Source organism: Engraulis encrasicolus, chromosome 18 (assembly GCF_034702125.1).
Source record: "Engraulis encrasicolus isolate BLACKSEA-1 chromosome 18, IST_EnEncr_1.0, whole genome shotgun sequence".
Taxonomy (NCBI): domain Eukaryota; kingdom Metazoa; phylum Chordata; class Actinopteri; order Clupeiformes; family Engraulidae; genus Engraulis; species Engraulis encrasicolus.
Window position 1 is genome coordinate 10,849,935 of NC_085874.1, and position 17,500 is coordinate 10,867,434.

The window sequence follows — 17,500 nt, forward strand, 5'->3', positions numbered from 1 at the left end:
TTCTTTTCATTCTTCACATAGACTTTGAAAAGGTGAACTGAGCAACCAGCAAAGCACCTCTGTAACGCCGCATTATGTAATAACGGTGCAATATGTAATAATGTAACAAATTATTACATAATGTGGTGACAATCGCCGCATTGTGTAATAATTTACGCATTTCGTAATACATTTCTTGAACGCATTTCGTAATAACTTTTTTCTCATCTTGTAATAAATTATTACAAAATGCGAAATTTATTACGGAATGCGGCCGCAACTTTTTTTTTTGATGGAAATGTAATAACATGGTGCATTATGTAATAATCTATATGGATATGTTTTTTCTGCACTTGGATTCAGTAGGCGCAGCACACACACATAGTCTCAGTGACATGGTATAGTCACTGCCCTCTCTCTCTCTCATTCTTCTCAGTTCTCAAACTGCTCGAGAGTCGCGAATGATGCGGTTAAAACCGTTAAGAAATAATTTCACAACTTGTTGCGTGCAACGAGTCCAACGAATGTCTCGCACTTTCTGCTACATTACACCAATTTACAGCGACATTAAATAGGCCAGGTCTAAACACTTCACGAGGTGGTGAAAACTAAATTAAATATCTAAATTAAATATCTTGGATAGACTATATAGACCTAGGCCTAACTAGATTTGTTGCAATACAGATTCATTTTCTAGAGCCAGAAGTGTTCCGCTGGACTGACGAAACCGAACACGATCAAGTTTGCAACTTCTTTCCCTTGTGCGCTGTCCGTCAGCACCACCTGTCATTAGACGTCCGATTAGCTTTCATTACGTGCTGAGGGAAAAACTCTCGCCATTAGGCCTATGTGCTGTTGCACTGTTGTGAGGGATATCACCAAATAATTTGGATAAAAGTCAGAACATTATTTTGGCAATGAAAGGCACACAGGTGGCTGGAAGCTCAAGCAGTCTTCAGTCTGTTCATTTAAGTTTTTGGGTGCTCTTGGATATCGGGGATCAGTTCATGTAGAGAGAAGAGTTCATCCAGGCACTCCAAAATAAGGTGCCCAAACGATAAGTTACATTAAAAAGCCTTTAATGGCACTGGGCTGGGGTTACATTAAAAAGCCGACATGTTTCGACCTCACCAGGTCTTCATCATTGAAAAGAAAGGCCTCCCTTAAATAGTGACATCACCACATGTGACCCATTACGCACTACACACATTTGCGCACACCATAGAAAACAAAGATTAAAAATAGCCTGGGGTAATAAGTGATGCCACAGAAAAAATGACCAGAAGTACAAATAAAAATCACAGAAAACAAGTAAAATCAATATCCTCATTTAGACCAGGATAGCGCATGGCATCCAGTTGGTGTATCCAAAAAGTCTGCCTCTGATTAGGCCTAAGTCTTTTTAGCCTGTCCCCACCCCTCGGAAGAGGTTTGATATGCTCGACGCCCTGTATGCGCAGCAGAGAATCATTTTTACCATGGTATTCATATGTTTCGCCATGGGATAGTCAAAATTGCCCACTCTGATACCATATTTATGTTCTGCTAGCCTATCTCGCATGCGCCTTTTTGTGCGCCCGATATAAAAGAACCCTTCAGCGCAAGGACAAGTTAGGCGGTATATGACAAATGTAGAATTGCAATTAATGAAATCTCTCTGTCCATATTCATTCGTGGTTTTAGTATCCACAAAAGATTTGGCTTGTGTAACATTTGGACAGTGGGGGCAGTTCATACATCTATGAACTGTCGTAACAAAAAAAGGACGGGACTGCTGCTGGCGATGATGTTTGTTTTTGGTCAATAACGTGTTGCGTTGTAGGGAGCGCGCTTCACTGTATGCGTTTTGGATGGCTTCCTTGGAATATTCATTAACTAATATTCACTTTCTGGATTTGACGATATATAAAGACGCGGAGGGACAGCTGCACACCACCTTATTCAGAAAGGCGACCTCTCAGAACACCATTCTGAGAGCGGATTCATTCCATCCCCCGCATCTCATTAGAAATAGGCCTATTCCACACGGCCAATTCCAGAGATTAGGCGTATCTGTGATTTCGAAAATGATTTTCACGAGCAGGCCGAGCTGATGGAGAAAAGATTCAGTGATAGAGCCTATCACCCTGAAGCCATCCAAAGCGCATACAGTGAAGCGCGCTCCCTTCAACGCAACACGTTATTGACCAAAAAGAAACATCATCGCCACCAGCAGTCCCGTCCTTTTTTTGTTACGACATATAGTACACAAGCGACGCGGATCAGGCAAATTATTAAGAACAATTGGTTCGTTATTGAAAGTGATGCGCAACTACGTGAGGTGTTCCCAGAACCACCCATGGTGTCTTTAAAGAGTGCACCCAGCCTAGGAGATAAATTAATGCGCTCTCACCTACAGGTGAAAAAGAGAGAAACCTGGCTGCGTAAACCCATTGGCACCTATAGATGTATGAACTGCCCTCACTGCCCAAATGTTACACAAGCCAAATCTTTTGTGGATACTAAAACCACGAGAGAATACGGACAGAGAGATTTCATTAATTGCAATTCTACATTTGTCATATACCGCCTAACTTGTCCTTGCGCTGAAGGGTTCTTTTATATCGGACGCACAAAAAGGCGCATGCGAGATAGGCTAGCAGAACATAAATACCTGTATGCTATCAGAGTGGGCAATTTTGACTATCCCATGGCGAAACATTTCAATGAATATACCATGGTAAAAATGATTCTCTGCTGCGCATACAGGGCGTCGAGCATATCAAACCTCTTCCGAGGGGTGGGGACAGGCTAAAAAGACTTAATCAGAGGCAGACTTTTTGGATACACCAACTGGATGCCATGCGCTATCCTGGTCTAAATGAGGATATTGATTTTACTTGTTTTTTGTGATGCTTATTTGTACTTCTGGTCATTTTTTTCTGTGGCATCACTTATTACCCCAGGCTATTTTTTAATCTTTGTTTTCTCTGGTGTGCGCAAATGTGTTTAGTGCGTAATGGGTCACATGTGGTGATGTCACTATTTAAGGGAGGCCTTTCTTTTCAATGGTGAACGTAGCCCTGATGAAGACCTGGTGAGGTCGAAACATGTCGGCTTTTTAATGTAACCCCAGCCCAGTACCATTAAAGGCTTTTTAATGTAACTTCCCGTTTGGACACCTTATTTTGGAGTGCCTGGATGAACTCTTCTCTCTACATGAACTGATCCCCGATATCCAAGAGCACCCAAAAACTTAAATGAACAGACTGAACAGATTGCCAAAATAATGTTCTGACTTTTATCTAAATTATTTGGTGATATCCCTCACAACAGTGCAACAGCACATGGGCCTAATGGCGAGAGTTTTTCCCTCAGCACGTAATGAAAGCTAATCGGACGTCAGATGACAGGTGGTGCTGACGGACAGCGCATGAGGGAAAGAAGTTGCAAACTTGATCGTGTTCGGTTTCGTCAGTCCAACGGAACACTTCTGGCTATAGAAAATGAATCTGTATTGCAACAAATCTAGTTAGGCCTAGGTCTATATAGGCTATCCAAGATATTTAATTTAGACAGAATCCTTTCAAGCCGTGCAGCATCAACGTGGTCATATAGCCTACTGTCTGCACTTGTTCCGTTGCCTGCCTCATAGCAGAGAAGGAATGGCTTGCTGTTGTTGAGGATTTGTAACGTGGATTATCGAAACTGAAGACTTGATTTCTTTTATTGATACCTTTTTGTTTGGTATAATTACGGACAATGCAAATAACTGATTTTTGTGACGTTCGGACATTTTTGGAAGGAATATAATCGAATTAGTCCCGCCGCTTGGGTTATTGTTTTTCGCGTGCATGTGGATGAGCATAGGCTATTGAATTTGATTGCAGCCTAATAGGCCTACTGAACAGTGGACTGAAATTGAAAATAGGACAAAGAGTGGCATTTTTCTCGGGTGCTATGACTTCTTGCTTTGCAAGAAGACAGTCTCCTCACTCCACGGGCAAAAAGCACCATGGTCAGACCCTGGCGCGCATGTAGGCAGACATGAAAGACTCACTACTCCACGGGCAAATATCGGGAAAAATTAAGCACCACCAGCATGGACAGCTCCCCACGAGTCACTTATAATGGTTGGTCTTTTCCTGGGATTTGATTCATGCACACACACACACACACACACTCTCTCTCTCTCTCTCTCTCTCTCTCTCTCTCTCTCTCTCTCTCTCTCTCTCTCTCTCTCTCTCTCTCTCTCTCTCTCTCTCGCCACAGACCCACGCAAGTGCAAGACAAGTTTTCACCTCCTCGTGAAGTGTTTAGACCTGGCCTATTTAATGTCGCTGTAAATTGGTGTAATGTAGCAGAAAGTGCGAGACATTCGTTGGACTCGTTGCACGCAACAAGTTGTGAAATTATTTCTTAACGGTTTTAACCGCATCATTCGCGACTCTCGAGCAGTTTGAGAACTGAGAAGAATGAGAGAGAGAGGGCAGTGACTATACCATGTCACTGAGACTATGTAGGCCCTATGTGTGCTGCGCCTACTGAATCCAAGTGCAGAAAAAACATATCCATATAGATTATTACATAATGCACCATGTTATTACATTTCCATCAAAAAAAAAAGTTGCGGCCGCATTCCGTAATAATTTATTACAAGATGAGAAAAAAGTTATTACGAAATGCGTTCAAGAAATGTATTACGAAATGCGTAAATTATTACACAATGCGGCGATTGTCACCACATTATGTAATAATTTGTTACATTATTACATATTGCACCGTTATTACATAATGCGGCGTTACACCTCTGCTAGCTTGATAACACCAGTCTTATTAACTTCTATACTGCACTATTGTGCTGCCTCAAAGTAACACTTGAATAATTAATAGCAAAGCACAGCCTTGTCAGCTCCTACCTGTACATGCACCCCCAATGCAGACAGATCCAGTCAGACAGCCTTTACAATACTGCTTATGTGGTATTACTAACAGAAAGGAGATGAGAAGAGTTTCTCTCACCAGTGCTATCTACAGTTAAAACGGCTTCATTTTGACAATGACATGTCCTCCATGGACAGGTTCAAAAGCCATCATGTAGTGGTAGGTTACCTTATTCAGGGAATAATGATATAGCACAGAGAGGATGTTGTTCTGTGCTGTCCGCAACATGTAATAATAAAAAAACATGAATAGATGGTGAAGCTTAAGCTGCACTAAATTAACAAGTAAGACTAAACAACTAATTCTGATCGTGCAGTTGTGTCCATTCGTTTGCCCAAGTCTTAACCCTTTCATGCAAACCCTCTGTTACTATGGCCACTAAAATGGCAGTCATGTCCTAATCTACTACCTGAGACTTTCGGCGATGTCATAGCAATGTTGTGTTATCACCAGCAATCCCATCAGCCTGAGAGGGCTGTGTGAGTCACCATTGCCCCAAATGTGTCCAAGGCTGTTTCCGGGGTAATGGCATGCCTCTGTGTTAACACCAGAGAACGCTTGCCAACATGACTGGCAAGCGTGTCACCGATGCCAGCAGTGCCAAGTCCAGCCAGCCGGCTGTTGCCTTGCAAACAGCAAAGCCTTGGAACCAGATCTGTCGTGTCCCCCGGGTTGTGTTTTGCCCAGGGCCTTCTTTAATGCAGTAAAAGAATGGGCTGTCTTGCACAAAAAGATGATGCAAAAACAACATTGTAGGAGGGAAAAAAGAATATGCAAATAAAGAAAACCTTCCATGATGTTGCATGAAGGCATACTTGCGACAGTTCAATAGAGATCCATTTTTGCAATCTATCTACAGGCAGAACAAGGATCATCACCCAGACCTACTAGGATAGAACTATGACCCTCATGCTAAGGACATCAGTTGGGAAACAGCACTGCAAATGCATCGACCTGCTAGTTGTTCTTAAGATAGATGAGCAGCCAGTGGGTTTGGTTTTGGTATGAGTGTCGCAGTTGCTCTGGTCTGTCAATGTTGAGCTGCAGGAGGAAGTATGAATGGGTTCCTCCTTGCTCCACAAACATTTATCTGGAACGACGCCATATGCATAGGTCTGCAAAGGTGTGATTTAATCAAAAAGAAATCCTTCAAAATATTAGTTTATTTTATAAGTTATTTTTCTTATATTTCCCCTTCTCCATTATGTTTAAACTTTGATTGTCACATCTCTGAAAATCCAGCAATCCTGATTGATTCTACTGCATTTTGGTTCGGGAGCAGAGAGAATCTGAAGATCCTCCAGAGTCCAGACCCTTGTGTGAGCTCATGAAGTTGAGCGGAAATGCACAAGGGTTTGACGAGAGTCATGCTAATTCCTTAGGTGATACTTAATCTGAAAGACTACATTAAATCTGAAAACCACATTAGTCATCGCTGCTTTGTTTTCCTCCAACACATTCACCACAGAATACATAGCTCCATGAATTAGTAATCGAGTTAGCCAACTGCTGTATGTGTGTTTCGGCCAAGTAACTGCCTGTTTGGAAAGTAGCCAGCAGGAAGGTCAAAAGTTTAAGTTTAATTCCCAGTGTGTGTGTGTGTGTGTGTGCGCGCGCGCTCTTTCTGATAACAACCAGCCGTTTGCTGTATATCATGCCACTCGCTAAAAGAAACTGGGTGACAATGACATTAGGGCGGTGTGAAGCTGATATTTCAGTTGGTGACCGGGTACTTGATGTTAACACTAGTGTGAGGAAAGCCTGGCTCTGAAAACCTAGGGTCATTTTCCCACGCATCGATTTTGCCTAGTTCGAGACTGAGCAATTCATTGAAAATGTCAATGTATCTGAATCTGAAGTTTCTATTTTTCCTCAGACTGCAAAGTGTTCTCTATAGATTTCGGATACAGTTCTGAGACCATGAGAGAACTTCATTGACTATCTCTGTCGATGAAAGTGTGAGAGTGAGAATACCCAGAGGAAGACATGTGTGTTTAAATAGTCTTGATTTTGTGTTCAGAAGCACACTTGATCCCCTGGGTGCTTTAAGATAAACAATGGAACATGAAATAAGGCTTTTCTGTTTTGTCTCATCCTATAATGTCCTACAATGAAGTTCCAGTGAAATGGTTTCCAGATAATCCCTTTAATAGGACCTACTGAGCTGAATGTGTTACAGATAAACAGTTAGTGATGAGTAATGACGCTCAGTCTCAGTCCATCTATCTGATATGTTCAGTTTTCATTATCAGTATTCTGAAAGGTGCAATTGAATTTTGAAGTTAGCCTATGCAATATTTTTAGTAGTTTATTTTCAGAATTCATGCTGCTCATTCAGAAATGTTACTTTCCTCTTTCTTACCTCCATCATCAAATTTTAAGTCTTCATTATGACTGAGAAAATCTTCTCGATGTCCATCATTTTGAATGGACTTTTTTTTAGCTGCAAAGTTGCAGTACTTTGGTCATACTATTAGTTTGTTACCTTGTAAATACTCATGAAAAGGATCAAATTTGGGAATAAGCTGCAGCAATGGGCAGCATAGTTGCAATACCTACTCTGGCCACCATCCTACATATTCTACCTTTAAGTCAGTTTGAATCCCTGTTTTCCTCTACTATGCCCTGCATTTTTTCTTTCCATAGCGTGTTGAAAAAAAAAACTAAACTGAAGCACAAGTCTGTTGTCAGACAGAAATAAGCTTTTTTAATGGCCTTGTTGAAGTCTCATTCCTCCTACAGCACTCTGACTTTAACCATGTGTCATCCACTGCCCTGCATTAACTATATGACTATTGAAAAGGACACAAGTGCTTTTCTATCTTTTCTTCATATGAAGTGGCAAGATGGTATAGCCCCTAGACAAAATATCAGTTACATTATGTCTTTACAATCTAAACTTAGTTTTGGTCACATGTACTGTACAGTCACTATCATTTGGATTTGTATGGCAGTATTTCTAATACTTGGGCAGTCAAAAGGTTTTACAGATCAGCTCCTTTTGGCCTGGATTAGCTCCAATTTGGACTTGGGTCAGGATTAGAGGTCCACTCAGAACAGCAAAACGGAGTCAAAGCATTTGAACAATGCCAGACACATTTTTCATTGGCTTTCCCTTCACCCAAACAAACAGTCTGATGAAGAGATGGTGTGTTTCGGAAAACAAACACAGATGGGGTAGAGTGAAGGTTAACATTTAGATGAAACAATTCAGAATGTTTGCACAAGAAAAGGTTCAAATTAGAAAGAGCAGGCTTAGAGATTTAAAAGTGTAGCTCATTTAAACAAACAATCACAGTCGTGGAACCAAAGCATAGGCATTAAAATCAAACCAGTCTGGACTGGAGTGTGCCTTGCGTGGGGATGAAAAGACTCTGATGCACACTGGCATCTTGAGTAGGTGTCTGGATGCAGATACTTGACAGGCCTTTTGGGAGACCTGGAGCAGTGCCATGTCAGTGCCAACAGATCCTGCTTGGAATGAACTATCATCGTCAAGAGCAGGGTGTCTCAAAGTGTGGTCTGTGGACCACTAGTAGGCTAGCAGAAATGTTTGGCAAGAGAGTTCACAAGGAGAGGCTTCAACATTTTTCTCCTCTCTTCAGCTACCTGCGTGATGCAACTGTGCAAAGTTTATTTAAACATTTCATAATGTGCACGCCATTTCCTAGTAAGGTCAGAGAAGCTACACCAACTTATACATTTGCATAACTGAAAAAAAAAACTTTGAGAAACACTGACCTAGGAGAATAAACCAAACATTTTATTGCAGCGTGTTCATTTTCTTGACTGTTATTAACCTCTGCAAGTTCTGTTTGCACTAACCCACTTTCTTTTGGCGACATTTTGTTGAGATTGAGCTGAGTATTTAGTTTATAACGTGGAGCTTTTTCAGCGTAGTTCATCACTTTGGAGCATCCACAGCGTTCTTCTAATTACCATAACTTTAACCTTAACCTCCGAGTAAGCAGTACAGTAAGTGTCTCCTTATGGAGGAGACTTCTGAATGGCTTCTTACTTCGAGCAAAACATAAAGATTTAGGAGGCTTCCATTAGAGGCTTTACGGCTGACCTTGCATTAACCTCCCCAAGTTTGTCACTTTGCTTTTACTTTTCATTCAACCCCATGCGCATCAGCATTTATGGTAATGCAGCAGCGCAAAATATGCACCAGGGGTTTTGCTTGCTTGTGCTGCAGGCCCATAGCTGTGGAGAGTTCACCTTAATGGGAAGACTCCACAGCTAGGGTTTCTCATTTGAAAGGTCAAAATGCGCATCTGAAATTTTTGTGTGCTTGTGTTTTTGTGCCCAGAGATTTGATACTTTCGCCTTTCTGTGTCACTCTGTCCACAACTTTAACTTTCAGAGGGGTTTATCTCTCGCCACATTTTCTTTCGAACACAGAGTAGCTAATCTTTCTTTGAGTGTTCATTAGTATCAGCTGATTTGAAGCAGATTGCCAAAAAAACAATGGCAGTGTTTTTCACTTTTTGAACCTGGGATTGACTCTGTGCAGCCTCCAAGTCATTCAGGGCTCAGTGCTGCTTTACTTGGCCAACTCTGTTGTGTTAGAGTGTGTGTGTGTGTGTGTGTGTGTGTGTGTGTGTGTGTGTGTGTGTGTGTGTGTGTGTGTGTGTGTGTGTGTGTGTGTGTGTGTGTGTGTGTGTGTGTGTGTGTGTGTGTGTGTGTGTGTGTGTGTGTGTGTGTGTGTGTGTGTGTGTGTGTGTGTTTGTCCATGCGTGTTTGTGTGTGTCCATGCGTGTTTGTGTGTGTCTGGCTATGTGCGTGTGTTTGTGTGTGTGTGCGTATGTGTGCATTCTCAGCAGCCTCACCGGCCGACAGTACGAGCAGCAAGCATGCAAAGCAGTGCTTCCTGCTCTTAGGCTGTCAGCGGTCCCCTGACAGGATGGAGTTTGGAGGGCTTTTAATAAACTTGCCGCTGGCCCGGGGCCAGAGACTGCTCTGTGCTGGGATCGGCCCCAATTCACAGAGCAGGTCTCAGAACAGCAACATAAGCAGCCGGAGCAGCAGCAACTCTGACAGCCTGAGCAGCAGCTAAAGCAGCGATGGCGACAGCAATACAGTGAAATGGGACGATTGCCCACAGTAAAGGAGGGAGTAGTATAGTACTCTGGCTCACAGACAAGGAGAGAGTAATATCGTACTCTGGCTCAGAGACAAGGAATGATTAGTAGTACTACGGCCCACAGACAGGGCTTGAGTATAGTGCTATGGCCCACAGTCAAGGAGTAAGTAGTATAGTACTCTGGCCCACGGAGTCAAGGAGTGAGTAGTATACTATGAAATGGAGTGAGTTTGGTACGAGACACACAGTAAGGGAATGAGTTTGGCTTGCTTAATATTGCCCACAGTACGGGAGTGAGTAGTTAGTTTGGTACTACTGACCACAGTAAGGACGTCAACTGGGTACTATTGGCCCAGCCTGATCTCCAAAAATTCCGTGCTCCTGGACACGGATGTTAAGGACACGAAATCCGTGTCCAGGAGCACGGATTATGCCAAAATTCCGTGCTCCTGGACACGGAATTGTTTTCGGTGATGGGGACACGGAAGTGCTTTCTATAGGCTATTACCACAGCACTGTGTTAACTAACCAAATACTAATCCTAAACAAAATAATGCTATAGCAATTTAAGTTGTGCCCTGACCAAAACATTCCCTAACCTTAACCTGTCATTAAAGACATATTTTTGAGAAATACCTTTTCTAGTTGGTTGCTAGGCTATCAAATTCATATAATGAATGAAAGAAAACTAGCTGTGCCCAGACCAAAAGAATCCCTAAAACTAACCTATCAGTAAGAAAAGTTTTTTTTTTTGAAAAAAATATTCGAAATTAGAAAAATCCTGAGAAAACACAAGACTGGAAACATAGAGCTGTGGGAGTATAGAGAGAGCACTTCTGTGTGTCCATCACGGAAAATAATTCCGTGTCCAGGACCACGGAATTTTGGCAAAATTTGTGCTCCTGGACACGGATTTTGTGTCCTTAACATCCGTGTCCAGGAGCACGGAATTTTTGGAGATCATGTTGATTGGCCACAGGGTCATTCCACGCCAAATCAACAAGAGCCCGCACACTTAGGTCTCAAAAAATTCTGAAAATATTACTGAGTGTACCCATGGTACTTAAGAGGAACACTGTACATTTATTTGAATGTAAGATGTATACTCTCATTGTTACAGCCAATTTTACTGGGGGAGGGGGGTGCCCATGTTCAGGGTGGAAATTACAAAAGAACACATCACATAAGACAAGTCTCATTGGCATTTTTAAAAAGAAGACTTCATGGAGAATGAAGAAAAATATAAAATAAAAATCTGTGGACAATCCCACAAGGTGTTCTGGTGCTCTGAAAATGACACCCAAAATGATTTGTCAGACTTGTGAGATCTTCTGGTCAAACACTGATGGGGTTTCCTTTCTATTTATAGATTTTTATGGGAGTGTTTCTACTTGTATCTACAAGGGGAAAAAATCATGAGGCTATGTTGGGCACAAATATGTCTTCTGAAGGCCTAAACAGAGCACAGCCAAAAACTCCAGTACAATTTGTATCATTTTTTAGGGAATGCCATGACGATGCAAGATCATACAGACCAAAACTGACAGTTTTGCAACAAACTATTCCTATCTATGTACCAGCATGCCAAATTTGAGCTTCCTACATGGTTTAGTTCTTGAGCTACGGGCTTGTGAACTTTGACAAAAAAAAGAGTGTGAACAAAATGGGCACCCCCCTCCCCCAGTGAAATTGGCTGTAACATGGAGAGTATACATCTTACATTCAAATAAAGTAGCAGTGTTTCTCTTAAGTACCATGGGTACACTCAGTAATATTTTCAGAATTTTTTGAGACCTAAGTGTGCGGGCTCTTGTTGATTTGGCGTGGAATGACCCCACAGTAATGACGTTAGTTTGGTACTATTGCTCATGTTAAGGACGTTAGTTCTTAGACGTTAGCATGTTACTATTGCCATCAGTAAGGGAGTGTTAAGTAACTTAGCGACGTCATCCTACGTTCTTCCACCCAAAGAGTTTGGCTCCGTATAGTCTGGCCCAACCCTCCTAGCTCGGTTCGCTCAAATTTTGAGTTGAGAGTCTGTTACTGATTGGTTAAGGTATTAACTATTCAACACTATTGTCTTGTTATTTGTATGCTTTGGCAACACTGTATTGTAACAGTTATGGTAGCAAAGCACAGTTAGAATTTTTAATTGAATTCGGAACTCTTATGAATTTAAATGGCAGAGTAAGGTCAGACCATGTCCATGGAAACGGATTGCTCTAGCTTGTTCCAGACTGTTTGTCAGAGTCAACACTGCTTTCGCCCAGGCTAAGTGTTTTGTATAGTAGGTCCCTAATCATCATGCAGAGAGGCTGATGATAGGGAAGAGAGAGATCGGTGAAACAAAATCTTTTAGAATAGTGTGTGTGTGAGTGTGTGTGTGAGTGTGTGCGTCTTGTGTGTGCGTCTTGTGTGTGCGTCTTGTGTGTGCGTCTTGTGTGTGCGTCTTGTGTGTGTGTGTGTGTGTGTGTGTGTCAGGGAGAGAGAGGGGTAGGCATTGAGTAACTCTTCTTAAAGTGACTGTGAGAGTAAACTAGAGTGACCTCCAGAGCCCTCTCCAAGGCCAGAGACGGTTTATTGGATTTGCTGATGGAGGAAGAAGTTGTGGCTTTGTGAGAACGGAGGAGAAGGAGAGAGAGAAAAAAAAACACGCATTCAAAAGAGACTGAGAGAGAAACTGTATATGTGAGTCAGTAAGACACGGATTGGAGAGCGACAGAGAGATGGAGACGGAGAGATGGAGACAGACAGACAAAGTGTTAGCATGGATGGTACAGTATGCAGTCCGCAGTCTTGCTGTGCTTGTGTTTACTATGTTGCTGTTAGTTTATGAAGCCGTAATGGGACTAAATGAGGCATGAATACAGACAGCAGATGAGCTGTCTGTGTGCGTGTGTGTGTGCGCGTGCGCGCGCGTGTGTGTGTGTGTGTGAGACAGAGTGTAAGAACTGTTGTTTGTAGACAACATGGAGGACAAACCCGGCTGAACTAGGATAAGGTTAATGGCTCCCCCCATATCATGTGTCCATCTCATTTTCCCCTCATTTCCTCCCTCAGCCTGCTACCATATTATCTAGCGTCCACTTGTTGTTCATACACCCATGTGCCAGTGTTTGGTCTTATCCATTGGACCACAAGATTATGAATAGATAGCATTACAGTGCAATACATTGCACTTAGCAGACGCTATTATCCAAAGTGATGTACACATGAGGACGGAATCAGTAGCGCACAATACTTGCGCAAGTACAAAGTCCTTTAGCATTTAGATTTTTAGAAAAAAAAACTGTTAACTGCCCAGTTAAGAGGTGGGATTGTTCCATGTTCGCATTGTGGTTGCCTTGGTAGCCGACATTTTTTCCACGGTGATTAGTGTCTTGTCTCACTTTAGTGACAATACATTTCTCCACAGTGTCCAGCTTCATGTTTCCAGGTGTATGTTAGTTGCTATGGAAGCCTCTGTGCTTTCTTTTGGGGGAGTTGACTCATATTAAAGTTGCCCTATCCACCACTGCAGACCACCGGTTTTCTCCTCTGTGTTAAGTTGAAGCTGCACTGTGTCATACTTTTAGCAGTTTATTTCCAGAATTCATGCTGCCCATTCACAAATGTTACCTTTTTCATGAATACTTACCGCCACCATCAAATTATAAGTATTTATTATGAATGGGCGAATTGAAAATGTCATACATGGAAAGGTGGATCTCAATGTCCCGCTATTTTGAATTTCCAAAAATTTATTTTTTTTGCTGCAAAACATGCTGTACATGCTGTTATATATTACTTAATTATTTAGTAAATATTCATGAAAAGATGAAATTTGGCAATAGACTCCACAGTTTCAATGAGCAGCATAGTTGTAAAACTGGCCCCATCCAACGCAGTGCACCTTAAGACCTCAGAGCTTTATAGGTGTCCCGTACCATTGCTTGGCAACCTGATCTCGGTGATGGAGGATGTGTTGGTTTTTTTATGCGTCGTCCTTGACAACGGAACCTTTCGTCAGGCCAGAGTGTTCCGTTTGCTTGAGGTTTCCCAGAAACACTGCAGAAAGAATGTCAGAAGTATGCTCTAATCTAGCCTCTCAGGTGCTCACGATCCAGAACTGCAGCATTAAACATAAGCATATACCAATTCTAGATAACTAAACCCTGAGATGAGCAGAGCACAGCATTTTACCTTTATGAAATCATGGTTTATTAATTTATGTGATTGACTAATATGTAGATGCTGTGGGTCTTCCCTTGAGGAAAAATGGTTGTCTGTGAAACTCTTGAGTATGCTTATTTTTTTGGTAATGAGCATGGGTGTTTCTTGATTGTACTTGCTTTGTACAATAGACTAGATATATTTATTTAGTGACATTAAGGACCCTTTAAGATGTGTGTGTGCGTGGCAGAGGGGGTTGGCATGAGGGTGTGGATAGATACAATCTATTGGATTGATTTGAGTGGTGGTGGGGAGTGGGGATCTGATAATGATTTCTACGCTCTACTTCTAGACTTCTGGACAGGCTGGGTCGATGTTGTGGTCACAATGAACTGACGCGAGGCACCAATATTGGCTCTTTCAGTTGGCTCATTTTCCCTCCCTTTTAAAGAGATCAGTTCCTACTTGGCGTCAGCTAATGGTTTGTTAATGAGGGAATCAGGATGGGGAAGTGGCCTTGCAGTGTTTTGTCATTGTTCTCATTAAAGCTGTATCATGGACATGATGAAGCACAGGTTGTTTACTGTGTGTGTGTGTGTGTGTGTGTGTCTGTGTCTGTGTCTGTGTGTGTGTGTGTGTGTGTGTGTGTGTGTGTGTGTGTGTGTGTGTGTGTGTGTGTGTGTGTGTGTGTGTGTGTGTGTGTGTGTGTGTGTGTGTGTGTGTGTGTGTTTCCAGCGTGGGAAGTCTGCAATAAAGGACCTGTTCTCAGACTTAAGGGATGGACGGAAACTCCTCGACCTACTGGAGGGACTCACAGGAAACACTCTGGTAAGTGTGTGTGTGTGTGTGTGTGTGAGAGAGAGGGAGAGAAATAGGCAGACAGGCAAAGATGGAGATACACTTACACTACAGTGTCAGTGTATCTGTAACAGCCCCTTAAATTGTGTGTGAGTGTGCCTGTGACTGTCTTCTGGTCTTTGTGTCCTGGCCTTTCTTATCTTTTCTGTCATGGACCTTCTAATGTGTGTGTGTGTGTGTGCGTGTGTGTGTGCGTGTGCGCGCGCGCGCGTGTGTGTGTGTGTGTGTGTGTGTGTGTGTGTGTGTGTGTGTGTGTGTCCCCTTCGCGTGTTTAAATATTGAAAAGCGTAAGTGATGAATGCCTGTCCTCTGGGTGTGTTTTTGGGTGTGGGGTTGGTTAGGAATGCGTGTTTGCGTTTTGAAATCACAGACAATTGACAAGGTGTGTGCTCTGTCAGGGTATCTTCATGTCCTTGTGAAAGGCGTGTGTGTTTGTCTGTGTGCATGTGTGTGTGAGCGTGTGTGTGCGCGCGCATGTGCCCGTGAGTGTGTGCGCACGTGTGTGTGCACGTTTGTGTGCTTGTGTGTGTTGAAGTGACTGATGTGATGAGTGCTTGAGTCCACCTGGAAGGCATAAGTATTTTTGTACGTGCGCTGTGTGTGCGTGTGTGTGTGTGTGTGTGTGTGCGCGTGTGCGTATGAATATCTGCCCAGAAGCTAACCTTTGCTTGTAGTTTTAATGCTTTCTGTCAGTTACAGCTGCCGGACCAGTTCTAATCAGCCATTACACACACACACACACACACACACACACACACACGCACACACTCACACACTTTCGTCTGAACACATGCGACTATAAATGTCTTCAGTCAAGCCCTCATGCTATGAAAAATGACATGAGTGAAAGGTGTGTGTGTGTGCGTGCGCATGTGTGTGTTTTAACTTTCTCCCTGTCCCTTTCTCAGACTAAGGAACGCGGTTTTACACGAGTGCACTCCCTCAACAACATCAACCGGGTTCTACAGGTCCTGCATCAAAACAACGTGAGACACACACACGCATACACGCACGTCACTTTAATTTTTGGGAAAAGGTGCCCTCTTTCTATTAAAACCTAAATATCTCAGCCTCCGAAGCACATAAACATGAAATAAGTTGCATTTAAAACCTAGAACCCTCATTTTGCACAAGATGTGGTCATTCAGTTTCCTGGTGAACCAGAAGCTATGTGTTGACGCCCAGGGGGCTGGGCTACACAAACCTTCTGGTGCACCTGTGATTCGCTCTCCTCCTCCGTTTATGAAATAAACGGGGCAGCTCGACGAATCAGGATCGTAGGGAGGGATTTCAGTGGGTATGACGTTTATCGAACGCAACACCCTCCCCCAGGGTAGTTCGGCTGTGCCCGCCCCCTCCCTGAATCACAACAGTAATGGCGGTGTGCGAGGAGTTATCATGCGTCGGGATGGAAGCAGCAATTTCAGCGGTGTTATCCAAAATACCTCAAGTTGATTTTCTAAAGGACGTTGTTCTGATTTGGTTCCCGACCTGGCGGCGGTTACGTGACGACACGTCCTACGTCACAAAGCTTCAACGTGAGTGGTCGAAGTGTCATGTCATTCATATGAGGTTGCTCCAACCGCGTGCAAGCATCTTTTGACTAAACCCCGCCTGCGGAGACGCGTGAAAGGGCAGTGTGCCAGTAGCCTGTTACTTACAGGCTACTGGTTCACCAGGAAAGTCATTCAGCTCTAACACCCACATTTTTAATTAAACAGCTCAAATCTCAAGAACCTGAATGCAGCGTATATGTTGCTTCAGGACACAATGGGTTAAAGGATAGAAAGGTGTTACCATCATGAAACACGTAATAATGCAATTCTGTAAGCATTGAAAAGTGCCTAATTTTGGCATCACTCTACTTGTTTTTAAATAATCAGCCAGAGGAACTACAGTATGTAGTCTCTGACTGGCCTCTTGCTCTCTGTTTGACATACGCTGCCTCTCTCTGTCTCTCCTCCCTTTCTCTCTCTCTCTCTCTCTCTCTCTCTCTCTCTCTCTCTCTCTCTCTCTCTCTCTCTCTCTCTCTCTCTCTCTCTCTCTCTCTCTCTCTCTCTCTCTCTCTCTTTATCTGTCTCTTATCTCTTTCCCTCAATGTCTTTCTGTTCACTCTCCCCCTTCCTCCATCTGGCTTTCTCTCTCTCAATCTCTGGCTCTTCAACTGTCTGTGCCGTCCCTTCAACTATCTGTCTGTCTTTCCGCCTCTCTCTTTCTCTCTCTCTTCCTCTTTCTCTTTCTGTCTCTCTCTCTCTCTCTTTCTCTCTCTCTCTCTCTCTCTCTCAGGTGGAGTTGGTGAACATTGGGGGAACAGATATTGCTGATGGGAACCACAAGCTGACACTCGGCCTCATCTGGAGCATCATTCTACACTGGCAGGTGTGCACGCACGCACGCACGCACGCACGCACGCACACACGCACAGTCACACAAATGAAGCGGCACCGACACAGCCTCCACCCCTGACGAGTCAACATATTCTGTGTCCTCACATGCGAAACG

The 17,500-nt window shown here is 43.1% G+C and overlaps 1 protein-coding gene across 4 annotated transcripts in view; it reads left to right on the forward strand.

The window, feature by feature from the left end:
* utrn (utrophin) overlaps positions 1–17,500 on the forward strand; it is a 281,604-nt gene that overhangs the window by 41,055 nt on the left and 223,049 nt on the right. For all 4 annotated transcript variants that reach the window (XM_063223012.1, XM_063223008.1, XM_063223010.1 and 1 more), the window contains 3 exons: positions 14,876–14,968; positions 15,907–15,984; positions 17,285–17,377. In XM_063223012.1, coding sequence (XP_063079082.1) covers positions 14,876–14,968; positions 15,907–15,984; positions 17,285–17,377 — 264 coding nt within the window. The remainder of the gene's footprint in view (positions 1–14,875; positions 14,969–15,906; positions 15,985–17,284; positions 17,378–17,500) is intronic.